The 27,206-nt window shown below is 33.0% G+C and overlaps 2 protein-coding genes across 2 annotated transcripts; one reads left to right on the top strand and one right to left on the bottom strand.

The window, feature by feature from the left end:
* Window positions 1-400: 400 nt before the first annotated feature.
* Window positions 401-4,078, bottom strand: LOC105326246 (uncharacterized). The gene is made up of 4 exons (XM_011426149.4): window positions 3,852-4,078; window positions 3,274-3,633; window positions 1,905-1,966; window positions 401-721 (listed from the first exon to the last, which is right to left on the bottom strand). The coding sequence occupies exons 2-4, from the start codon at window positions 3,613-3,615 to the stop codon at window positions 499-501; spliced, it is 627 nt and encodes a 208-aa protein (XP_011424451.1). The 5' UTR covers window positions 3,616-3,633; window positions 3,852-4,078; the 3' UTR covers window positions 401-498.
* A 4,908-nt stretch (window positions 4,079-8,986) lies between these two features.
* On the top strand, window positions 8,987-26,296 carry LOC105347231 (thioredoxin domain-containing protein 11). Its single transcript, XM_011456202.4, has 14 exons — window positions 8,987-9,155; window positions 10,245-10,464; window positions 10,892-11,012; window positions 12,379-12,485; window positions 12,886-12,979; window positions 13,404-13,516; window positions 13,895-13,963; window positions 17,328-17,459; window positions 17,815-18,570; window positions 18,695-18,743; window positions 18,938-19,095; window positions 19,380-19,492; window positions 19,926-20,006; window positions 25,505-26,296. Exons 1-14 carry the CDS (start codon window positions 9,016-9,018, stop codon window positions 25,947-25,949), a joined length of 2,598 nt encoding a protein of 865 aa, XP_011454504.3. The 5' UTR covers window positions 8,987-9,015; the 3' UTR covers window positions 25,950-26,296.
* Window positions 26,297-27,206: the final 910 nt, after the last annotated feature.

The following is a 27,206-nucleotide window of genomic DNA, read 5'->3' as shown; positions in this document are numbered from 1 at the left end:
GTATGCGTGTATATATCATGTGCACATTTCAACTTTTACTTGATAATCTTTTACAAATAACCTTGAAAACATTTTATTTAAAAATCGAATTTGATGATTGGACACTGACTTCACAATAAACTTAATAAATCTATTTGTACACTAAGATGTACGTGTATATCTTGGTCTAAAATCTAATAAGTAAGCGTTTAAACTGTGTGATCAATAGGAAACTTTTAAAAAAAACACCTTGTTACGTGAAGAATTCGATTCAGTAGATTATCAAAGATGTTCTTACACAATTTAGCTTAATGCTAATATTTTCCAAAGTACGACCATCAAATGTAAGCTTATATAAAACGTTTAAATCACTGTACTGTATATGCATACAACAATCTCGTATACTGTTGTACAAAAAATTATAAATGTATACATATATATACACAAATACAAGTGTACAAATATTGGCAGTCTGTGATGATGTTGTCTTGCATAGAGTTTTCGGTCTCTCGACAAAACTTAATGACTGCTTTTTCGGTGCTCAGCGATTTCTGGAAGACTGTTGCTCTCCGATGATGTTTCGTTTGTGTCTGTTGCATGCTGAAGAAACTCCTCGTACGTAGGTGGCGGGTCTGTATAATCTTCTGGTGATTGGGTGGATTCGTCACGTGTTTGAACCACGTGACGTTGATTGTCAATCACTGTATGGTAGGCTGGTGGTTCATCATCATAAATAGATAATCTAAAATCAAAAAGCAAAAGATGTCTCGGAGACAAAAATTCAGCCATAGTGATGTGATTTTATTTTTAAAGTTCGTGTAATCTTGCACAAAATAATTGAACAATATTATACAGTTATAATACTGTACCTAAGTTTGAGTTAGTAGCAGCGTACTTGGCATTTTTCCCCCCGCATAAGATGCATACATGTAATTATCAATATACATAGTATACTAAGTGATAGACCATTGCCTAGAGAGTTAAACCATTTTTGCTGTGTGTCTCATTTAACAAATAAAACATTTACATTTAAATATTAACATCCCACAGGAAAAAAATGTTTCCTAGGGGAGAAATAATTTTCCTTTAGGAAATGACCTATGTAGAAAATAATGTGGGATATTTATAAATTTTAACAATCCTGTGATTACATTGATTAGGTATTTCCTACAGAAATTTATTCAAACAAGTAGTATTCTTGAGAAAGTTTATCTTTCCTCCCGATTTTAAATTTAATTCGATTTTTGTTTAAATCTTATCGGAATTTAAATTCCTACAAATACTTTAATTCTGGTAGGAAGTGTTACATATCCTTTTCGAAAACTGTTTTCCTATGGGAATAATTATCTAATCCGTAGAAGTTTATTTTACAAAGGTAAATTTCTCATCTGACAGACAAGAAACACCAATAACAAATTAAATATATTATATTCTCTTAAACTTTCTCTTAAAGCAATGGTTTATACTAATACTTAAGCCATTTCAATTTTTCGGAACTTGGTCTTTAGGTGGGATTTAAAGTGCCGCTTTGGTGTTGGCCTTATTATCCGAAATAGTGTTGTATATTTTTATTGACAGATATATATAATGTATATATTTGCTGCCCAAGCCTATTTGTATATTATATATATAAGATATATATTGCAGCAATCTTTCAAAAATTAATTGGAAAAAAACCCCACAATAATCTAAAAACTGTAGGAAGTGTCGTCTTTGAGGTCCTTGAATATATTTTTTATCATAAAAACATGTACATTTATGATTATGCATAGAAATAATAGATTGTAAACTTAGTTGATATTGAAAAAGTTTGAAAAGATGGCGAAAAAGACAGGATGACACTAAGTACATTTACCCTGACTATCTTATGACAATGCTTAGGGCTTACATACACAGTTTATGTAGGTAACCTGCAGATAACTTACCTGGGGTATTCATGTGCCTCGGCAATGCTGACACCGCACATAGTCAGAGAATTGCTGCTGTACTAAAACAAAAAAAAAACCACAAAAGCATTCAAAAAATCTTCAAAGTTCACATAGTGTTAACTGTAAGGGGCTGCTATAATTGAACTGGATATGGATTTTTGACGTTTCCATCTCGTCCTTAATGTGACGCTGACTTAACCGTTCTATTTGTTCTCATTATTTGATACACTCATTTCGTTGTATCCATGCTGCAAATCACTTAAAGGCAATTTAAGGCAACAGAGCTATCAGTCAGGATGATGGGGGAAATAGAAAGGCTTCTCCGTGTGCACCGACTTTTTTAATAAATGCTTTTCACCGAGATCGTTATTCGGTTACTGGCTGATTTCGCTATAGTTACTGGCAGTGGCAGATCTATTAATATCACTGTGGCACAGAAATGATAAATTTCTCAGGATATATTAAAAAAGACGTGTCTTTTGAAAAGTAATCTTTGATGCTAATAGCAAATATAATCATCCTTCAACTTCAGTTGTTATTTTTTTTTTTAACAAATGGGAAATGCTTTATGTCATGCTAACGGTGATATTGATCAACTCTGTTCGTTTTTGCAAATTTTAATTCTTTATTTTTCTAATGTTATGTTCTAGTAATTGAATATAACCACTCCTTAGGCTTGGAAAAAGTTATATATGATCTTGTGACAACTTTCCAGATATTTTTAAGATTATACAAGCTAACCGTATTTAAAAAAGAAAAGAAAAGAACATTCTGATTTACAAGGAATGCACATAGCATTCAGATGATTTTGTCACACACCCCTCCCTGAATACAACCACTAAAATCTGCGAAGTTTTACCTAAGTATGATAATGCTCTATATATTTAACTATTTTTTTTTTCGGCTTTATCATAAACAATATTAAAAAAATATTGAAAAGTATCCGAAGTTCGTCTATTGGTATTGATTCAAGATAACAGTAAATGTACTTATTTCATCATGATGATATTTACCAAAATTTACCAAAACGCGTGGAAAGTTGGTATTTGGAACAGCCATCATGATAAAGTGAAGCATATTGATTGTAAATGTCCATTATTAATACATGTCCATATTTACATAAGCGTGTATACATTAATACATGTTTATATTTACATATAAAGCTTGTGTAAATATACTTGCAGTATTGCACATATTTGGACGAATAACGTTAGTTAAACAATGCATCCATAATACATGACCTCTGCTTTCTCATTTTTTGCCATTCTGTTCTCAAATTTACATTGCAACTAACAGAAGATACACTTTTCTACAACAGACTGTAAATTCAGACTATATTTGCTCATTGGTATATTTTCATTATTACCTCCATTATCGGACGAGTCAGAAGTTCCCCCGTGTAACTCCTGATGACAAAACTCTGCTGTGTGTTAGTTCTCTTAGCCTTGATTTGGGAGAAAGCCCCACGGGCTAGCACTAATATTCCCACTACAATCAGAATAGGCCCGGCATATCTCTCTGTTTTCTCGTTTTCATACCGCTCCAAATTTTGAAATGTAAGTGACGTAATGATGACTCCAACAACCAATAAAATCAAACCGGATATGACGTAGCAAATGGCGTTTCCAAGCAGGACGATGCAGGGGTTTTCATAACGTATATACCGGCGTGTTTCTGGTCTACTTCTCCAAGAAATCACAGTGTGCATTATTCATTTATCCACTTCCTGAAATTATCACAGAAAACATTTAAAGTACATGGATTGTAAACCCCATAATACAATCTACCCAAATGTGTCGAACATTGTTATACAATAGTGGATAAATGGCAACTTCTTTCATTTTATAATTCATTACATATGACTTTTTAGGACGCTTGGGTTTGTTTTCTCTAGCATTTATAGTTTTTGTTTGTGTATATCGTATCAACGCAGAGAACTCTTACCTTTTGTCTGAATGAATCATCTTCCTCAGTTTGAATGCACGCAAAGAAAAAAAATCAGATACACCGCACCGATCTCCAAGGCTATTTATCCTTAACAACGCATCAGATATAGATAATATACAATGTTGCATCAAAACTAAGAATTTGACTGTATCATCTGCTGTTTCTCTCCAAAAACACTTAGATGCACATTAAGCGCAAGTAATGTTTAGTAGCAAGGAAGCAGTGATACATGGGAAGTGTTTGTTGTAGTTATTGATCAAACGGCGGTAAGGCGGTGTAGGAAAAGCTTGTTGAATCAATAGTACTCAAATGTTCTCTTTACTAATACAGATAGAAAAAGAAAGATCGCCCGAGAGGGACACAGAAATTTGATTAACATTTCCACCGCGAATTTTGGTGCTTCTGTTCACGAAGAAAATTTCTTGCTAGTGCGCTCTTTTGTGGTAAAGAGGAAAAAAAATTGATAGATTCTGTGAAGAGATTAATTATATCAACGTATATTGTATTAACTCTCTATTGATTCTCCATGAAAACTCTGATCAATCTTTGCCACATAGGATACCGCGAAAAAGAGCAGTGTGTACTATAGGAACTTGTAAAATAAGACGTGAGGCGCCAAGGGTCGCCATATTATTGCCATAGAACGTCTGCTCGCCTTTTTCGAATTTTGCTAAATCATTTGTGTAGATTAAAAGGAAAGGGGGATAACGTTGGTTATAATTGAATAACGATAAATTCACCTACTACTACATACTACTTCGTTCCTTTAATTACATAGGTTACAGCAACACTGGGGGTAATAATGACTAAATTAGATTTTCTTTTCTGCAGTCGGTCTTCATCCTACTTCTTAATTAGATAAATGAAATTAATAAAAGATTAGCTCGGGGAAAACGTTTTCTTCAAGTTCAAGTTCAGTTTATTCACTCAAACCAAAGATGAAGATATATAGAGAAAAAAACAAAAATAAAATTCGTCAGAGATAATCATATGCATACATTGTAAGAATATTATTGTACTTTTAACGCATGAGAACTAACGATTTACGTATGTTTGTTTACCTAATCTATGACACGTTGTGAACGCCACTGTATCTACAATTATCTTCATAGTAATATACGTCAAGTGTCTAATGGAATGAGACAAAAGTTACTCTACGGCTTTTGTAGGAAGAAGTCATTAGCAAGGGGAACTCACTCGAGATACTTAAAATGATTTATATTTACATCCATTAAGTATTATTCCTTCTATCAATTGTTTTTTCACAGATATATAGAAACTTACAGGACTGGAAACTACACGATCCAATTCTAACCAGTTTATCAATCGGTGGAAATTAATAACCAACTAAGAAAAATCACGGACCGCACGAAGTAATTACGATGGTGTCAGAATCAAATTCTCATAGAAGACGTTTTGGCTTGGTTGGTTTTTTTTTTATCTAACCTCATTGTCGTGCACAATAATTTACTGTAGTTACCATTACTATCTTTTTTACGATCGATTCATTGATTTGTTAAAAGAAAGATGTAAATATAAACAATGAAATGTTTTCTTTGATTATTCATGAGGGTTATGAAAGTAGCGATCATTACAGAACAAAAAATTACATTGCCCGCTAACGCGAAATTGCCTGAACCATCCCAAACTTGTCTTTATAGTAACACACTTTTCAATAGTGGCTGAGTCGTAAGTTCAATATGTATAGATTTATTTAGTACGAATTAAGGTAGACCATCCAAAACTGAAGTGTATTTTAAGATTTTGATTGAACTAAACTACATTGATTACGATTTTTAAAATTATTAAGAGGCTGACATGAACCAATGTTGGGAATATGTATGTTATAGACTGTCCCAAGATACTTTTCAATTTTTCCGCACAATTTCTTAAACTGTTCGATATTTTTAAATTATACCTCTTGGTTCAGATTCTCTTCATTCAATAGTATGAAAAAAAATCCTAAGATTTCTCCTTTGAAACGCCCCATCTAGCTTGACAGATTTCAATACACGGCTAAAAATAAAAAGTCTACGTGGATTTTCCATTGCTAAAAAGGAAGGTATCCGGATGATAACGTTGAAAAATGTGCGAGGTATTCCGAAAGACTTCCGAATGTAGAAAAGATGTCAACATTCCCCATTATAAATCTCCCTAGGAAATCTGTTTTCGTTCCTATGAATTTTTTTTTCGGGGGTGATAATGTGTGAATGAAGATGTCTTGGAATCGTCCCTTTCATAGATTACAATAATTATTGCACTTCTTTCACAGGTATGTGTATTTTTTTTAAATTAAAAACCGTCCAAATGTGCAGCATAAATATCTTGGGGCAGACTATAGACTTCAATGTTAACTTAAGGATGTGATAAATTTGTTACAATTCGAAATTTTTAAAAATTCCAAAGGTAAATCTTTTTTATTAAATAAACCTTATGAAATCATTCTAAGATTTTAGTTTTCAAACTTGCAATTTATCAGATATAAAATATGATAGTTATGGATGGAATAAATGTACCTTAACAGATTTGCTTTCAATATTCAAGCGTTTCAGACAATTATTATATATCAAAATGAAAAGAACCAAAACTATAAAGCACTTCTTTTAAAAAGTAGTTTGGGGAAGGGGGTTCAAGTAGATTATATTTGGAAGAAATTGCATACATATAGTAAACGTAAATTATAACTTTATTCCCTTATAAGACAATTAAAATACCAGGTATAAAATTGCTTGAGAAAAACTGAAACTATAGTCATCAAATACATCTTATCAAAAGTCCCGCTTTCACTTTATTGTCAGTCGTTGTTGTCCAATATAGAACCATCTTTTAAATCAAGACATTGGACTCTCAGTAGGACGTACAATGTAACTATCAAATGCGTCAAAACAAGTTGAAAATGACGCGGTTTCATACGAAAGCCGAATAGGGCCACATAAAAAAATATTTTTATCTCGTAATTACGAGAAAAGATCTCGTTATTACGAGAAAAGATATCGTTATTACGAGTTAGTTATCTCGTTATTACGAGAAAAGATCTCGTAATTACGAGAAAAGATCTCGTTATTACGAGATAATTTTCTCGTTATTACGAGAAAAGATCTCGTTATTACGAGATTATTTTCTCGTTATTACGAGTTAATTTTCTCGTTATTACGAGAAAAGATCTCGTTATTACGAGAAAAGATCTATATAAAATGGTGCGTTTCTGAAAAAGAATTCGACTGGATCACACTTTAAGTCTATCTTTTTCATTCCAGAAACGTTGATTCAATTTTGATCAATATTTGAAAATAACAACGATCATTATTCATTAATTTCTACATATCAAAATGATTGGTTTCGACATTTTATCTGGTATTAATAAAAGGAAAGAACTTTATGTAATTTTTCTATTCAACTTATATATATTATAATCCCACTCCGAAGTAAATACCAGGTAGTCCTATAGTCGTAAAACACAGTTTTATTAGTTACAGATAACTTTAATGACTATATAGTTTCAGTCATGGATATAGATACACAGGATTTACCCGAATTTGTGTTTTATATGTTCATACACAACCTACATGTATATTGAAAATAATTGATTTTATATAAACATTTTGGAGTCTGAAAAAAAATAACACGTATCCTTCTTAATTATTGACATACAGTTCAATGAATTTTTTAATCAATTTGCTTCGCTAATTCTTCTGAAATTTCTTTAAAACTGCTTGGTCCGATTTTATATCAAAGTATGCGTTTTAAACGATGATCATGCTAAGTAAGTGTATATTAATAGACATTGCAGTAGTTCATACACTTTATATAAAAAGAATAGAATAATGAAACGCGCCATTTCAAAACTAGATCTTTTCTCGTAATTACGAGATAATTAACTCGTAATTACGAGATCTTTTCTCGTAATAACGAGATCTTTTCTCGTAATTACGAGATCTTTTCTCGTAATTACGAGATAATTAACTCGTAATAACGAGATAACTAACTCGTAATAACGAGATCTTTTCTCGTAATTACGAGATCTTTTCTCGTAATAACGAGATAATTAACTCGTAATAACGAGATCTTTTCTCGTAATAACGAGATAATTAACTCGTAATAACGAGATCTTTTCTCGTAATTACGAGATAAAAATATTTTTTTAAGTGGCCCTATTCGTCTTTCGTAGTTTCAAGCGAAATATGCACCAATTGCGTAGTCTTAGCTCAAAAGCCAGACAAATCTTGTTGATTTCAGAGAGCCATGGCTGTGGCTGACAATGAAATAGACAGGCCTACGTCACATTGCTGTTTAACACAACGACCCAAAGTCCAAGCTCTCGTTAAAATGGTTCTAAAAAGTTCGTTATTAGCTTTTGGAAATGTATAAATTCCTTGATTCTTTGGTATCTAATGGTCTGTGTTTTGTATTTTAATTCACTGGAATTAATACTTGTGTGGTAGAGTCAGGTATATGGCATTCCTACTAGCTCTGGCTTTAGCTTTAGCTCGATCGGTAGAGTGCTGGACTGGCGTGCCAGAGGACCTGGGTTCAAACCCCAGCAGAGGCAATAAGTGTCTCTGTTACACTTTTACTATACATATATAAACCTAAATAAACCTAAATGATTCAGTTTCCCGTAGTTCTACAGATAGATCTCTGTATATGTAAAAATGTACTCCAAAATGGTAATGAGTTGAACTAATTTCATTGAGTAAATTTAAAAAAATTTAATACATGTACGTAAATTAATAAACTTTGTTAATTGGATATGATAAATTCGCACTTTGATGCGTTAGGTTTTATCATTCAGCCCTTTAGCTAGCCTATAAACTTTTTCAACATATAGTGACAAGAAGTCCGAAATATCTGACGTTATCCAGGATTTTTTTTAACGATTTTGATATTTTACATCCCCGGAAAAATGGCAAGTAAATGTAAAATATCAAAATAGTTTAGCCAGGAATATGTTAGTTATTATGGACAAAGTGACAATAAGATTTTGCTGAAAATAATAAATTTTAAAGAAACTATGGAGTGTTTATGGTGTTATAGTCTTTAATTTGCTCTACAGTATAGCATACTTGTACCTGTGAGTATTTGAAATTTGCCGCCAAAATGACAAGTCTATTGTCTCGTCATCAGTGTGAGATTAGAAAAAATCTGACGTGTGTTTCAGTCAATGGCGGAATCAACACAAGAGAGGCCAAAGGGGATACGACTCGTCACTACTACGCTGTATACTTTGATGGCGAAACATCCAGAGATATGTATTGGGCTAATTGTGATTGTAACTTCCATAATTTCTCGCTACAGTTCAAGGTAAGGAAAGGATAACAGAGTTATCGCTACAAAACAAGTGTTGTGAACTTTCATTTTCAACTTGCACTTTCAAATTTTAACGTAAGGAGTTAAACATATTGCATATCGGCAAACATCATAGTGCGTTTATTTGCATATGTCATAAAGAAATAACAAACTTTAATGATTTATTTGTAACACCACGGTTAGCATGATAAAATTGGTTCAAAGTACTTATATATTTGGCTCGAATTTTCTCGATTGTCACTTGCACTGTAGATGACGCGTATGACGTGACATCGTTGTCAATATTATTATCATGGCTTATAAAAAATGTACACGTTTCACATTCGTTTCAATATATTTTTATTGAGTTTTCATTAAATCAATGCATGTCTGATCATTCTTTTTCTTTCTGTCTTTCTTTTTTTTTTTACATGTTTGACATTGCTGTCAAGTTATCTATACTCTCCCGATTTTTTGCTTCCACCACTTTTTGCTTGACATTTCAATAATGGTAGATACCTTTGTGCTCAAATTACGCTCATCCACTAATATGAAAAATGTCCAGATTATTTGTTTTGAAACGCCCCCTCTACCACTTCAGGTTTCAATACACATCCAAAAATTGAAAGTCTACGGAGATTTTGCATCGCATCAGCCATAAATAAGCCCTGATGATAATGTTAAAAAATTGCGCGATGTATTCAGAGTGTATTTCGAATGGAGAAAAGATGTAAACATTTCCCATTACAAATCTCCGTAAGAAAATTGTTTTCGTTCCTGTGAAATTTTATGAGTGAAAAGGGATAATTGTTCAATGAAGATATCTTGGATATATTCCCTTTCATCGATTTCAATTGTATTTCTTTCACAGGTATTTGTATTTTTATTAAAAATCATCAAAAATTGATAGAAGCAATAACTTGTGACAGACTATACATATTTTATTAAGTTTTCATTTAAATCAATACAAGTTTGATCATTAATTTTTTTGGTATACATTTTAAAATACCATTTAAACAGTATGTTATGAGGGTTTTTGAAACATATCTTTGAGACATAGAAACGCTATACATACTGTACAGGTATAAATTTGCTTTATTGCAGTATCCTTGATAATGATGTATTATCTCCGCCAAAGAACCCCCGGCCATTCTTCCCTGCTGGGTCACCAGTTCTGGACTACCCCTGGGGTGACCTGATGCCAGTGGCAGACCTGTTGATCAGGGAGGAACTTCTAGTGGTCATGTATTACGCCCCCTGGTGCCATGATTCTATACGAGCCAAAGCAGAATTTACAAAAGCTGCCAAAGTCTTAGAAAACAAAGTAAGGAATTAAAGGGAGATAGATTTTTGGTAAAAATAAAATCTGATTCATCATTAGCAATATTGCATATCTTGATGAGTGTGCATGGGAATATTGACAATTATTTATTTATAAACTGCTATATAATTTAAAGGTAAAAAATTGGAGTGTGCGACATTAAGTTAAAAGCTGTGTAAACACATTGATGCAAATTACATGATGCGAAATGTCTAATCAATAGTTAAAGGCTTTGATCGCTATTGCTGTTTATGGCTCAAATTACCCTGGTTACAATACCATTTTGAGTTTTAAAATTCAACGTTACTTCTAAATCTAAGGCTAATTTGTAAAGTCAATTATCATTAAGCTCTAGCTATTAATAAAGTATCCATTTAGGAAAATATTTTCGAAATCAAATTTGTTAGATGAGTGTCACATTTTTTTCCAGGTTTCATTTGTGGCCATTAACTGCTGGTGGCCTCAAGGACCCTGCAAGAAAAATTACAAATTCCATAGATTCCCAGAGATCTACATCTATCACACCACCATTGATGGAATACGATTTTCAGGTTAGATTAATTTTGTGTCGGTAGTTCTGATTGGCTGATATGCATTATATGTATGGTGAAAATGACATTGACAAGATCAAAGGGGCCAAAAATTACAAATCGATGGTATTGTGACAAAATCAATTTGTGTTTTGAATTTTATGATCCTAATATTTGCTTATTAAAGTTTAAAAGGATTTTTTACTCCAATAATTAAGTGATAGCTGATCATGCATATGCTAATGTACTGTTATCAAGATGTGATTTTTAAGCAGGTGTATGTGCATGTATCTGCTAGGTAAAAACACAATTTATATTTTGTGTGAAAATTATCCATAGATACAATTATTAATTTATTTACCAAATAAAAAAACTTGTATATGTTGCAATAATTGGCAATATCAGTCAAGGACTATTAATTAGAATTCTCAACTTCCTGAACAACTGAGATGAATAATAATGCCAAGATATAAAAAGTTTTTTTTATCGATGCATGCATTGAAAATTGATTAAATATACATGTAGTATATACTAAATAGGGTAGGTAAATGAAACAACTACCACTAACATCTCGTCTGTATTGTCAACCTGTAATTTGATATCGGCCATTATCAGAGATGCCAGTTATGTTCATTAATTCTTGATGAATGTACCCAGTCTGAAGTGAAACTGAAAGGGGTTTAGAAACGGAAACTGGCCTTTCATGGAATGTGTATCTTGTCCTATAGTACACGAACTGATACATAATGAATTACTGCAGGTTCTCCTTACAAATTTGAATGTCAACAGCATCTATAGATGCTTTTCATTATGTACCAGAATTTGGTTTCTGTTAAAAAATTCATAGCTTTAAATATTACCGGGTATACATGCAATTGTTTTCATTCTGGCATATCTAAACATGATTGTAGGGAGAGGGCTATATAAGTTTTAGAACTTGTGCCCAGCCCAATCCCATTGTAATCGTATTACAATAAAATAAATTCAAACCAAACATGTATGTTTTCATTATTTAGAATATCTATAATGCTAAGGCTTGGATTTTTTTTTCTTTCTTTTCAATGACTTTATGACAGCATGGAGGATTTTAACACTGTTAGTTTTACCTCTTGAAATTACTTGTTAAGTTTTGACTAAATTTACCTAAAGATGAGCACTAGTTTTCCTACCCTTTTATATGTGAAAATCAATACTTACTGCATTATATTTTTCATCAAGGTTTATATTCATATTTTCTATCGTAGTATTGATTACCTATGTGGGCTAACTGTATCAGTTATGTGCAGCACTTTTTAAAAAAATAAAGCATTAGCTGGTGTGAGAATTTTTATTAACCAGGTAAATTTTATCCTCTTTTGTAACTTCTGCATCACCTCTTTCACTGCAGGTCCTCTGTTAGCAGAATACATTGTTAGATTTGTGGAAGAGGTCATGTACCCTTTGACCTTTCTCTTCTCGGAGGATATGATTTTGAATTTTGTTTCAAAACAAGATGTGAGTATTTCAAACATATTAATCTGTATTATGTTTATTGTTTAATTTTTCTATATATTGTGTCCATTCCTCTGCCCCAAAGGATAGCCATGACCTAGCTGCCCAATAGCCAACAAACAAAAGCCATGAAACTTAGACAAGCTCAATTTGATCTTAGTCTCTCTTTTACAGTATGAATACATAGTTATGTACAATGTTTAGTGAAAAAGTGAGATCGAGATCAAAAGTAGGCTCATCTAATTTTTATAGCCTTGGGGTCTGTTAAAGTCATGGTTACAGCATGATCAATATGGCATCTATCAAGAAGAGGAACTGGTGGGGGTGGGGGTGGAGTTGAGAGGTGTTACATGTACATGTAGATATTCTGGGACAGTCAAAAACTGATATTTTAATTTTTCAGAATTCTCTGATTGGATTCTTTGATTTCAATTCATCGCCTCAGCCTCCAGGATTCATTCAGTTTTACTATGCCTCAATCAGGTTGCTGGAGAAAAGTAAGCTCATTTTGATGAATTGCATGACAAATTATTATGATGTGTATAAACTGGGTTTGGCCAGTTTCTCAAAATTCTTGAGAATGCACTCAAGGGTTTTCACTTTTTTAACCTAGCTGGGTTAACTAAACATCCTGCTATATACATACTTTGACTTGATGGCTTTGAATAAAATACTATTTTGAAATGAAAACTTTACAACTTGAGTCTGAAATAGAGACAGTGTTTGAACTGTTTAAAAGCTAGGTTTCAACTGAACACACATAATGTCATATGCATTTTTTTTGACACTGACATACTGACATAATCTAATCCAGTATATTATGTATTGAAGAGAGGGAAATCTACTCCAAATCTGTGTTATTTAAAATCAGATTATTTACACATATATTTCCTTTTAACGTACATTTCTGACTTAATTCAGACCCTCTTCAGCCAATCAGATGTGGTGTTATAACACAGCAGTTCCTAGCGGAGGAGCTTGGTTTGTCAGACCCGAATGAGATCATCATGATTCGAACCTTCAATGAATCTTTAGTAAGTAATTGTTGTATCACTCAAAGAGGGATAACTCATGGCATTATCCAAAGATGCTAGTTAAATATCAATCCATGTTTGAACCATGTATTTGACATTTAAGATCCACCTACATGCATTTACTGCTCAAGTTAACACAGACACAACACTATTTGATTTACATGCAGTTTTTAACCATTATTTCTTACATGATGTATATTTTAAAGACAAAAAACCCCAATGAAACACAATTAAATTACACACCAACTTATAATTTGCAGTTGTTAATTCTGTACACAATGTATTTGTTACATAGGCCTACATGTAAAAGTTGCTATGGTTTTCCTTTTGTTATTCACTTGCAGTATTTATAGATATTTTGTTGACATTTTTTTGCAGCTGTATCCACCCTCTAGGAATTTCACAAGCTCCAACATATGGAGCTGGGCACTTCACCACAAAGAACAGGTAATTATAATGCTTAATTACTTATCATTCTTATGTACACCTTTGTGTCTGATTTTCAATCAAAATTACAATTTCTTTACTTTTGGCTTCGGATTGGTCAAATGCTTTTAACTAATGCAATAATTCGGATGTAAAAAGAGAGTAAAAAGACCATGAAATAAGGTTAAGGTCAGAGGTCAAAGTCGTAGAGGATTTCTTTGTAGAATCTTTAAAATTATGCAGTTTTCCTCCTTTGGCCATATTTGGCTCACGCTAATTTTAGAGTGCTATGGAAAAAGCATGCGCATTTATCTTGAAGAAAGTTTTTAGGTCGGATTTAAAGCTAATTCACCCAAAGAGTGCTCAGGAGGAAAGCATATGAAATGACCTTGCACAAAATTTCTAGGTCTGACATAGTAATAAATCAAGTTCATTATCTTTGTATATAAATTCCCATCTTCCCAAGTCAAGGGTTTCTGATCCGCTCTGCTCTACAACTCTTGACCGAAAAGACAACACATATGCGGGTTAACGATTACGCCATCTAGTGAGAGTACTCATTTTTAAACCTTTGTGACCTCTTGTTCTGACCAATCAGAGAATGCTTTATAAACAGAAACAGTATATCAATATGGCTGCTCCCATGAACAAAATCTAATTCGTAGAAAATATGGATTCACTCGGACTAAAAACCGATATCAGTAAGTCAAATACTTACTAGTCCGTCTCAAATTTATTTGACAACGCTTCAACATTGATCAATTCACAATTAACATCATTATTGAAACAACGTTTCTTATTGGATCATGCAAACTTGTATGACACCAACCATCGTGCGAGGTTTCTAACCCCGTCAAACTCTGCCTATTCAGTCAAGGGTTTATGTAGAGCAGAGCGGATCAGAAACCCTTGACTTGGGAAGATGATAAATTCCTTGCATATTTTCTCTCTTCCTTGTTTACTATGGTTCAAACTTCAACCAAAGTGTTCCCATGAGTAAAGTATTTGCATGCATTGACCTTGAACTAAGTTTTAAGGTCAAAGGTCCTAATGATACTAACAATGCATGGGTCCATTGGAGATTGGTGCCATCTTCAAGATATCTAGGCAATATTCTGCATGTCAAATTCCACATTTTTAGATGCAATGCAGACTATGCAATTTTAATTTGATATGGTACCTTTATAATTACTTGCACTATATTTTATGAGTCATCGTAATTCATTGAAAATTTGAAACAGACTTTGGGTATTGAGTCACATCATCAAAGACACATTGTGTATTTGGGGGTACTTTAATGTCTTATTTTAGAAAACATTGCCTCTGACAAGCTGTCCCAGAAGAGACTCATTGCCCAATGCATTAGTGAAATCATCTTCTTGTTGATTTTATGATTTTCTCCTTAAAGTGCAGCTGTAAGATTTATCAACAGATAAAAGTATTAATGCAGCCATATTCAAGATATGATTTGACATGGGTAATAACTTGATGAAGCCTGTACTGCTGTTTATTACTTTTGGTTAAATTGAAAATTATTAATTAATCTAAATCATACATGTACATGTACACAATTGATAACTTTTAAATTTGATGTATTTTCAAATTTGAAAATCTTGCATTACCGTAAATGTACAATAAATCACTCAATATGGGTTTTTTCTTCTGAAGCAGTGGTAATCTATAAATGTAATTTCATGCTCTATCTTTCACTCTATCTTTGGATGTCAATGTGAAATAAAGCCAAATTTTTTAGGTTTGATTTCTAAGCATTAATCTATATTGTACATTTGTGTATCTTCAATTATTTTTGAAAAATTGTAGATGATCTATAATCAGCACAAAAAAACAACAACAGAATTGTAAATTTTTCAAAAATAAATTGAAATATGTTACATGTACAGGTATTGGTTCAAAATCCTAAACACTGAAGAAAAATTCATGTATAAATTAAAATAATTCACACATCAACTAAATTGCTTGAAGAAAAAACCTTTAGCAAATGGAAAATTGGCTGAGGTCATAGGCATCAATGGAAATAGATTATTTTTACACATGGATGAATACCAACTACAAGCAGATGAATGGCCATTTGACAGTCATCTGGGCCATGAAATAACATCCTTCTATGATGTTTCTCCTTGTACAGTGGAGCGAGAATAAACATTACCCTTTTTTGCATCACTGTTTTCCAAATTTACTTCATCTTGAGAACATGCACTGTTATGTTTGAAAATGATGCTTCCTCGGATAATACCAATGGCTCAACAAAACAACTAGGATAATTGATTTACTGGGGGGCCCCTGGGCGGCCATTACCCCCCAAGACTGCATTAATTGTACTGTTCTGTGTCTAGGGGCCTATTTTTATCTTTTCTTGGACTGGATTCTTTGTAACAGAGTCTATAAACTTTCTCCTATTTCTCTCTGGTGGCCATTGTTACATAGAAGGGATAGGTGGAATCTCATAACTTATGGCATTCGAAATACGTACAACAAACTCTGTGGATGCAAATGTTTAATGTTCAACCTTTTTTCTATACACATAAACTATGTACACCAAATCAAGAAATAAACACTTTGATGAGGCTATTTTTTAAAAAGTTTTCCTGCCACTTGAGAAGATTTATTTGAAATTTAATGCAGCCGCCTCTTGTATAACATTTTGGCTCCCCGAAAGAAAATTCATTCTTGGTGGCAATTAAAGGATACATTTAGTGTTTTTCAATACGCATTATTTCTTCAGGCATTATGTAGAGGGACTTGGAGAACAACATTAGGGATTTCTTAGAGGGCTCGTCTTTCAGCAATAATGACATAGTGTTATTGCAGACATATTGCTTATTACACCCATTAGCCATATTTTATGAAAGATTCAATGGCTATAAAATTACAGTATTTTCCCAACATTGACTCAAGTTTCCAAGTCTCTAAGAGCTCTTAGCATAAAATTACAAACATCAAAATCTTCTCTTAAATGTATTTTGTTCAAATTTGAAGTCTTCTTGAATTTAATAAAAAAAAAATTCAAATGTTATATGTACCTATATGATTATGAGAGTGCATTTGAAATGTGGTAGAGAAATAACAATATATTTGATAAAAAAAAAAAAGAAGTAGATTTAAAAACAGTTCAGACAAATTCAGCAAGAATGCAACATCTGCATTTTGTGAAATACTGTCCATTGAAATAATTAATAAAATGAACCCCTGCCATTTAGAGTTTTCCATTAAATGAAGAAAATATACTGAAACATGACTTTGAGGAAGCATGATTAAAATTTAAGTATAATGTTAAGATATCTGAAATAAGTCTAGCATATTTTATTTCAAATTTGTAGACAAACAGAAATACTTCGATTTTAATTCCCCTTTTCTCTATTTGCAGCCCATAGTTCAGTGGCTGAATTTGCCTGGACACAAAAGTTTGGAGCTGTCAGCTGCCATTGACAGAGGACCTGCCTTACTGGTGCTAGCACCTGTCAATCATGTCTACAAGACCAACTACTATCTCAACATGGTAGGAATTCATGATAAAAGTTCTCTAAATGATTATTAGTTATTACGGTGTAAAAAACGTATCAATGATAATGCATTAGTCGCTGGAAAAGCAATTCAAAGCAAAAATTCATGCCTTGCATTATCTGCATATGTCACGGTATACCCAGTTGGTACCTTCCACCCATTATGCATGTTGAATTCTTTTTAAAAAATGCTGTATAAGATTTTTTTGTTATATGCCAAGGACATGTAATCATATTTTATGAGATTGGTAGAAATCTCTATGCAAAATCATCTTTCTACTGTAGTTGCATTACAAGTACTTTGAACACAAATGAAGTCAAATTGAAAGACATTTGATATATTATTAACAGGTGAGAGAAGTGGGCCTGCTGTACCACTACTGTCATGAGGTCCCCTATCTGGAGTTTTTCCTCAGACAGAGTGTGAGGGACAGGGCAGACTTCCTTCATGGCTACTCAGAGCAACAGGACCTTTGTAAAAATTTCTATGAGGTCCCGGAGGACCTTTTCTCATATCCCAATAGAAACTGTTGTGTGTCAGTTGTAGGTGCAGACAAAGGTCTACAAAATTCAAAGAAAATCTGTGATTTCTGTAGATACATGGAGAAGAAATTAACGCCTGCTTCACTTCAGCCATGCAATCTGGGTTTGTCGTCCATGTTTGCTGAGGATGCAGTGTTTGCAGTTGGCAGCAATATACAGACACCATTTTGTTTAGATACTTTTGAAAATTATAATACCAATGAATACAGGACGTTGTGTTGTCGAGAATGTAAGATAGACTTATCTTATAAATCCTGTGCTTCCATTTCATCAAGAAGAAGCAATGATAAATTTGTTCGCCAAAGTGAGTCCTCACTCAAAAGAAATATATGCAAGAAATTGACTCTTCAGAAAACTCAAAATTTACTGAAGCCAAACCAGTTCATCGGGGACTTCGATCATCTGTCCATTCCTGTGAACTTCACTGGTTCTGCTTGCAGGACAAACAGAACCTTGACTTTGTTTTTTGTAGACAGCTCTTTAAGCTCTGCTCTACACAAGAAACTAGATATTCCTGGTCCTGTGGCATTTGAAAAGCCCTCTGTGATAATTATTGATAAAAAGGTAGTTCTAACTGATCAATGTTTTTGACATATTAGATTTTCAAATTTTTTATTTTTTTTTAAAAGAAATTAATAAGGAGAGTGCATGGTTTTCATATATTTATGAATTCCTGTCTTTCTTCCAGAATGAAGCTAATTTTATTCTCAGGGAGTCTTTCTCTAGAAAAGCCTTAGGTAATGATTCTTAGTATCTGATAAATTTTTATAGAAAATAAATGCTAAGTGATGATATTTGAAATAATGTTTTTATGATAATTGTGGTTTTTCTTTGTCTTTTTTTCTGATGATAATTTTTTGATTGACAAAATATTTGTGCCACATAATGCGAGACTTTTGAACTTTAATTTCAATATCTATCACTATTTTAGCAAGGTTCATTCAGAATTATACAGAAAGTGCATTAGAACGCCATCTACGCTCCGAGAGTCCCAGACAATCCTGTGATGCAGCGTCGTGTAGCGCTGATGTCTGCGTACAGGAAGTCACTTCAAAGACATTCCATTCTGTTGTCATGCAGCCAGGAAAGGTAACTATGGAGAAAGATGCAGGGCTCAAAACTATTTGTGAAATATAAAATGAATAATGTTAATACGTAAATATCATGAAGTAATTATTCATAATGTTTCTACATTGTAATGGATGAAAATAATATTTTTGTGAGCTAGTTTATGATACCTTCTGGGTATCATCTTATTGCTATAAGCTCTGTTTAAAGTAATGGTACTGTCTGGAATTCTTTCCAGTTATAATCCTAGTTTTCACAAATGTTAGATTTTTTTAAAGGGTATTCTTTGTTTTCTGTCTTTGCAGGATGTAGTTTTGTTAATAACTGCCAAATGGTGTGGTTTTTGTTCAAGTTTCTCTCACACCTACCTCCAGTTAGCAAAATATTTCTCTTCTGCCAGGGATCTAGTCTTTGCAAGGTAAATCACCTTTTATCCTCTTTCTAGCTGCAGAGCTATGGCTATCTGTAGATGCATAAAATTAACAATGTATTTCATTTGTAAGTGCAAAATCACACACTAGTTTTTGACTTCATTTCCTAATGCTGTCTCTAAATATATTTGATTACCAATTTATTTTTTAAACATTTTAGACCTGCTGACATCTCTTTATTTGCCTCATAAATTCTTTTAAAACAACTCACCAATCTTGGAAATAGAACTTTATTAAATTCTTGACAATTGATTGCTTAATAAGACCATTCCCAGAAAACCCAGTTCTGCTGCCTTCATCTAGTTTGAATTTTGCACTGCTCTGGTCATTTTTCAGAGACGTTTCACAGGAATTCATTCAGAAATAGTAATAGCATCAAATATTATTTTCCTAAACTTCTTTGTCAATTTGTTGTTTCAGAATTGATGCAGACAGAAATGATCTGAGGTGGGAGTATACATTGGATTCCTATCCCACAATCCTCTTCTTTCCGGCTCACAGGTAAGACGTTTATGGCAGAAATAGCTTGAAGAGTAATATTTTGTTAAGCAAAACTAGCTGTAAGTCAAACCTATTATCTCAAACTCAGTGGGGCCTTGACGGAACTGAGATTTTGAAGTTAAAATACAAAGAGGAGTAATGGCGCCACTTCCAACTCACTTCAACATATCTCTGATATTTATCTGCTATATTGATGCATCACAATTGCTTTGCAAAATCATTTTTGAAGAGATACCAATGGGCATATTTCTGTAATTTTCCTAAAGTATTTTGAGTTATAGTTTGTTTACATTAAAATCTTAAAGGGAATTTTGTGTTAAAAAATTAACATAAATTTGAAATGTAATGTTTCGAAATCCATACATGTACAATGTACATCGAATTGATAAAATAAAGGTTATCCCACAATTATTGTGTCTACTAGAGAAACATTGGCATTATCTTTCTGATTATTTCTGAAACTTGATGAAGAGGAGATTTAGCAACACTAAAGTGTACTTGGGTTGGTTATGTGTTATCTAATGTACAAAAAGCTTGTGGGCAAGACTAAAAGAAACTTAAAATCATCAAACTTTGCATGCTCTGCTTTAATTGATATAATCATTTTTTTCTTCAAAATCTCCATTGTCAATTGATTTTTTTTCAAAATATATAACATTTCAGAGTAGATACAATTGGGATCATTTGATGTATTAATTAGTATAGATATATTTGTCAGTATATTTTGTTTTTAAAAGCTTTGCTAAATTTGTATGTATGCATTGCAGCACATTTGAAATCAATTTTGATCGGGCAGTGCTGTTTTACATACACATTGCAATACGCTTAAATAGCAAACACGCTTATAATGAATATATGCTTATAGTGCAGTGATATTCATTCCCCGGCTGTTTTAAACATGTTGTTAAGCTAACGGATATAACGAATTAAAATCGCCCGTCTCTTGCAGTTCATTATAGTGTGTTTTATTTTACATGCATATACATGTACTAGTATCTTTTAAGAGTTAACTAGTGTATTTTTTGAATTATCTTGATTTGATGTGCTATTTATTTCACATATTGAAAGGTATACATTTTGCCCCAATAAGACATTTTATTTTACACAGTACATTGAGGAGTATAGTATGCATCTCTCCAAAAAATAACACATGTATACATGTACCTCCCAAAGGTTGTTGGAGGGGAGTGATGAAAATATAGAAGAAATAAGAATCTCACAGAGAAGTCATACTGCACTAACAGGAACATTTGTCACGGAATAATTCAAAAGATAATGGCCATTATCTTGATAAATACTGGGATAAGAGTTTCCCTACTTTCACAGAAAAATGACTGATTACGCCAGAGCTCTGGGAGACATCTGGCGGAGAAAATGGGCATATCAACCAGGGGGAGGGAATAAACGTGCAATAAGAAATTATTGATTACATGTCAAAAAGAATAATTGTATGATTTATGAACTATGAAATGAGAGGCTATGTTTGGTTTGGGAAAGATGATATTGTCATGTTTCATGTTAAACACTGGAGCAATTGCATAATGACACCATTAATTCACCGGTTTTTATAGCTGCAGAGCTCACGACTCATGCATCATGGGATCTTCTTTTGTGATGCATGTCACGTTTGACAGTGTGTAAATAATGGGATTTCTCTTTGTGCTCTCTCAAGTTTTTAGTTTTCCTTGTTTAAAGATTCAAAAAATGAAGACAATTTTTTTTCTTTAATTTTAACAAAGCAGAAAATTCAGTCGGCTTATTTTGCATACTAATATGTGCATGGAAATTTATTCTAGTACATGTAATATATTTCTCATTCAAATTTTATTTTCTTTAATTTTTTAAAATAAATTTTTCAAAAATATGTTTAATTATACTTTTATATACTGGTTCCATGTTATTAAAAAAATATTTGTACGAAACTCGCTATGTGATATCTTACATGCATGCAAGCACACAATTATGAGTTTTATAAACAGGATTATGAAATGACAGAATCGGGTTACTTCTTTGACATTGCCCCTCATTGACCACTATAAAAACTAAACTGATTAATGGCATTGCCAATATATTGCCAGGGCTAACCATACTGACAAACATCCTCAATAATAAGTTCAGACATTTCATTGTCTTCATTTCCATTTCTGAATCTCATGATCATCATTTCAGTTGGAAGGAATGTGAAATCTGTGAAAAAAATTGATTAGAAGTTCTTATCTGTTGCCATGAAAATTGATAAGATGCATTGCTCTGTCCCAAAATTGTTGATGGCGAAATTTGGATTTTTTTTTTTTTATATTGCCTATGTCCCACAGGACTTTTCACACTGTTAGAGATGATTGTACAAGAAACTTCTTCAGCCTTACCAGTAGAAATGAGAAATGAGATTTTTTTTCTTGGTTGAGGATGATTAACACGGGCAATAGCTTGAAAATGGATGTTTGAGATGAGAAAATAGAGAAGATTTCAGTGTACCTCTTGAGTTGATTTCCATGTTTTTAAGGAGAGAGAGAAACAAAAATTAGTTAACTGAATTTAAAGTCATGTACACGAACCTTCATGGCTAAAGTGTGCATAGGATCTGTACTAGAGATGCAAGTTTATTTTGGCTTACTAGATTCTTCTCCAAGAATGTGTTATTTCTTAATTATATCTAAATAAATGCTTAGCATATCACTGTATATATATTTCAAGCTTGAACATATGCATGGATAGATCTTTGCATGTATACATGTACTAACATTAAATATTATTATATTGTACTTATTTTAACACAATCTACTTGGAAAGATCTGTTTTATCTGCCATATATGGACTGACCGAGTCTGCTCCAAATTCATCATGCTGTGTCCATTAATCCACTGACTTTTCATTTCTGGGTTTTGTACAGTATTTTCGTGATGCCATCATCATTTTTGACAAGTCAATTATTGCTCTGAAGATAAACTAGAGTTTGCCCAGTGTTTAAGTCCAACACATCTATTTGTTTCGCACCAGTTTCATCACATTTCTCATAATTGGATTCACAGATGTATTAAAATTTCGTAGTTTGCAGGATAAATCCATTATCTCTATACATATTTCTCATCTACTTCTGAACAAATTGTGTTTAACTTATTCTGATGGTAATGGTTCTTAACAGTCTTTTAAGGATGCATAACAGTGTGGTTTATGGGAAAATTGAGCTTCTTTCTATTATTTTCCTAATAGCAAACTGCAGAGGTATTGGTCAGGGCTTTTTTGTCAATCAAATATTAGGAACTCACTGACTGAAAAATGGATTCAGTTTAAACTTGGCATGGTTTCAAGAATGAATAGCATTATTTAGGAGGCTGGGTGGTAAACAAATTTTTCACCAGGTCTGACCTAAAATTTTAGATATTGATATATTATTATGATCATAAACTATCATTTAGTGAAGAAAAAAATCCCAAATAAACTGGAGGTAAAGTTTGAATTATTTCCACTATCTTCATACAAAGCTTTTTTTCTGAAGGAGATTAGTATAGTCTATAAATGGTAACACCCACCCAGCCCTCTTAATAGTTCTATGAATCTGGTACTGAATCTAGTACATGTACTTTAGAATATGCATGCTAACAATACTGTCAGACTTCATTTTGCACAAAATAAGAATTAAAAAATTATAAAGAAAAGCCATCTTATGGTTTTAAAAGTTCTTTGACATTTATCTCGTAACATCAATACAGAATTTTGTGAAGGCAGTGTCTGTCTGCGAGGAGCTGATCTTTAATTTACCATTGAAATTGAATTTCAAATCAATTCATTTCTCAGGAGAAACTTACTTTAAAGTCCATCAAGCCTTAAATAAAATGCGTGACTTTTTTGGAGTAAATTTGGAACGACTAAAAGCCTTAGAGATGTATAGGAGTCTGATTGGTGCCCAGTGCTGGTTTTACCATTTCCAATCATCATTTATTCTACCTAGTCTTATTCTCCCAGCAGGATAACAGATTATAATGCTCTGCCATTTTTATCCAATATTGAAATAGAAATGCACCATTGCAACCCAAAGATGCTTTGACTGTCTTTTACATTTTTTTTTTTAATATTAAGTGCTTTGATAACCTCTTTTTCACCCTAGCTAAGATAATTACATTTAGTCAGAAATGTCCAGAGATATTCTAAATGAATTGGTGTTTGAAGTCATTTATTGACATTTAAGGTAGCATTGAGATCTGTGTTTATAATTGTTGATCAGTAAGAAAAGTTTTTCTTTATTCTATGCTTACTTAATGCTCCCAATGAACTATATCTGATCTCCTTGCTTTGATTTTCAATAATGCTCATTATGCTTTGAAATTATACATTTGCTCTCAAGTTCAATTTGATGTACAAATTTTTTCCTCCTGCAATATTTCCCCAATGATTTGTAATGTATTTAAATCACAGAAGTAATGTAGTACTTTCCAGTGCTATCAGCTTGCTCCAACTAACATGGCCAGGGGGAAAATAATCCTTAATGCTCTAGTTCTGTTTTTTATCTTGGCAAAGTGCTTATACCAATTTCATGATGCATTCCGATAAGTCATTAAGATACTAGTACATGTACTGGGTCTATTTTAAGTGAAAAAATTAATGATATATCCAAATAAAAGTTCATGGCTGCTGAAGGAAATCCTGCTTCAGCAAGAAAAACCAATTAAGTGTAGGGCAAATGGACATTGAAACACAACAGAAGCCAGTAAATACCATGACCCGTGGAGAAATTCTTGCTCCATTTCATCCCCATGGCACAATTAGATTGAACCTTGCAGAGAAATTGGACCATATAATCCAACCTTGGCCATTCCTGTGTTTCTGTATTATAACTTTAAGGTAGCATAACAGGATGTGGATTTATGGGAGCACATCACATAATAGTAGCTTATGATTCAATATCTAAGGGGGAGCTGGGGGTCCACAGAGACAGGGACTTGATGACCATCTTGACCTAGGGGTGTTGTATCGGACTAGGAGTGACAAAGTGTAGGTGGTTTCAGCAACATTGGGGAGCCATAGCTGCAAGAAATGTCTTCTTTTTCTGCCCTTCAGCCCCACAATCCCCAATTTTTAATATGTTTGCACTAGCTCGCAGAGATTAGAGAAATGATTTGCCTAATGGCCCAAAACACAATCCTGATTAACAGAGATTTAGAATTTTTGTATCCTGTACATTTCCACTGATTGACCTGTAAAAAGGTTTTTTGTTCCCTGAAAGGGGAATTCACAGCTGTACTAAGAGACTCGTGTACTCTGCCAAAGATACCAAAAATACTATACAATGAAGTAGTGAATGGAGTTGATAACTAAAGAACCCATATTCAGACACTTGAATATCTTATGCAGTGTCAGATATGGAAAAAATTTCATATCAGAAATTTTAGTTTGATGTTTTTCCAAGTAAGAGCATACATGTAGGTCTATCTGCAGTGAGGTCAAAAGCAGTAATTGGGTGTTTTTCAGGAACTGTAACAATTTAATCTTTTGTTTGATAGGAAAGAAGACAGTGTGGTGTTTCCATCCAATTTCCCAAAGTCATTGCCCAATCTGATAAAGTTTATTCTGGCCCATGCCAAACGGGACCTCAAAACAGACACAGTGGTGGACATATGCAGCAAGACGTGCGTCAACCACAACAGGCGGCGAGTTGTTCACGTCATGACGCATCTTAGAGCCAAGCGACGCAACATCAAGCGCAGGATCAGCCTTCTGCTTAACAGGAGGGCGCACGGGAAGCCTGTGTTAAAGGAGGCCCTGAGGTCCTTATGGAGGACCTACAGAACTGTTCAGAGAAAGATCTGGAATGCTAGTCTTTTACAGAAACTGTTGTTTTCTCACACTCGCGAGAGACTGAGTCAGTCAGTCCTGAAGAAACACTTGGTAGATATTCATAAGGAAGGGGATTCTAAAGTATACAATTTAAAACACGATGAATTATAGTGGCAAATTATCGTTTAATTTTTAATTTTTTTCAATTAAGAAGGTATTTAAAATAAATGTGATGATGCCACACGAGGAGCTTAGCTGTTGATTGACGCTGTCATTTTCCCATTCCTACAGAATTATTTGGGGTCATTTATGTTAGTACATGTACCGTAGTTCTATACCAGATAATTTTTCATGAATAAATATCTCATTTATTTTACTGTCGTCACACATTGTTCAGACTGACGTTCCATTTTAGCAGCTACAGCTGTTGTGCTTGTTAAAGGTCACAGCCAAATTGTTTATCCATTGTAATGATAAAGTCATTTTCACAAAACATGTATTCTCTAATTGTCAATCAAGCCATGATTATTTGTTTTCTGGAAATGGTTTCATTAATTTTTTTTATTTACTCAACTCATTTTTGTTGCTTTTGAAATATCAAATGTCAGAACTTCATAAAGAAATCAGATCTTCATTTACATTTATATACTTTATCAATTTATAACTGACATTGTAAAATAATATTGACATAATTTAGTACAGTATAAAAGAATCCATTAATCATATAGCAGCCTTCTTCTAAAACTAGTGTGGGTTGATCTATTGAAGAATTAAAGACACCATTTATTCTATTGAAAATCCATTAGAATTGGCTTTGTTCATGACACATTTTTTGATAAATGACTCATTTTTCTTTTATAACAGTTTTATACACTTCATATTTCAAATGATTTTCACAAATCGAATTATTATCAAAAGTTGTCATTCAGTGTGTATTAATGTGTTAAAATTCCAACTACCAGTATGTATTACCACTCATTTAGCAGTCAGTGTATGTCTTCTATATAAATTGCCAAAAACATGTTATTTTAGCCAAAAATATGATTGTAAAATTTATGTCTGATTATTGGATAAATTCATTTTGTTTGATGTATAGCAGTATGTTTATGATGACATATTGTCTCGCCAGAATTGTATCAGTTCAGCAGACCGATCGCAATCAACAGTTTTTCTGAGGCAAAGTCTGCAGGGTCCATGCCTTGTGTTTAATTTTATCAACCGCCCTGAAATTGACACCAAATTATTGCGTTTATGATATAGAGCATAGTACGTATTTGTAAGTTAATGTATTTTATTGGGGCCTGTGTGGATTGAAGCAGTGAAAGTGTGTATAGAAACGTCATATACTGTCAGACATAGAATTTTTTTCAAAATGATTGCAATATTTTTTGTATGGTAAATTGATACATCTGAGTGTCAAAGAAGACA

The sequence above is a fragment of the Magallana gigas genome, chromosome 7 (genome assembly GCF_963853765.1).
Source record: "Magallana gigas chromosome 7, xbMagGiga1.1, whole genome shotgun sequence".
Taxonomy (NCBI): Eukaryota; Metazoa; Mollusca; class Bivalvia; order Ostreida; family Ostreidae; genus Magallana; species Magallana gigas.
The sequence above is the reverse complement of the archived record's forward strand: the minus strand, read 5'-3'. Positions and strand labels throughout refer to the sequence as shown.

Coding starts and splice junctions, on each gene's coding strand:
- LOC105326246 (XM_011426149.4), bottom strand. CDS start 3,615: ATGCACACTGTGATTTCTTGGAGAAGTAGACCAGAAACACGCCGGTAT. Junction 1,967..3,273: donor TGACTCGTCCGATAATGGAG/GTAATAATGAAA, acceptor TTTTTGTTTTAG/TACAGCAGCAATTCTCTGAC. Junction 722..1,904: donor GAGGCACATGAATACCCCAG/GTAAGTTATCTG, acceptor TTTTGATTTTAG/ATTATCTATTTATGATGATG.
- LOC105347231 (XM_011456202.4), top strand. CDS start 9,016: ATGGCGGAATCAACACAAGAGAGGCCAAAGGGGATACGACTCGTCACT. Junction 9,156..10,244: donor ATTTCTCGCTACAGTTCAAG/GTAAGGAAAGGA, acceptor GCTTTATTGCAG/TATCCTTGATAATGATGTAT. Junction 10,465..10,891: donor CCAAAGTCTTAGAAAACAAA/GTAAGGAATTAA, acceptor ATTTTTTTCCAG/GTTTCATTTGTGGCCATTAA.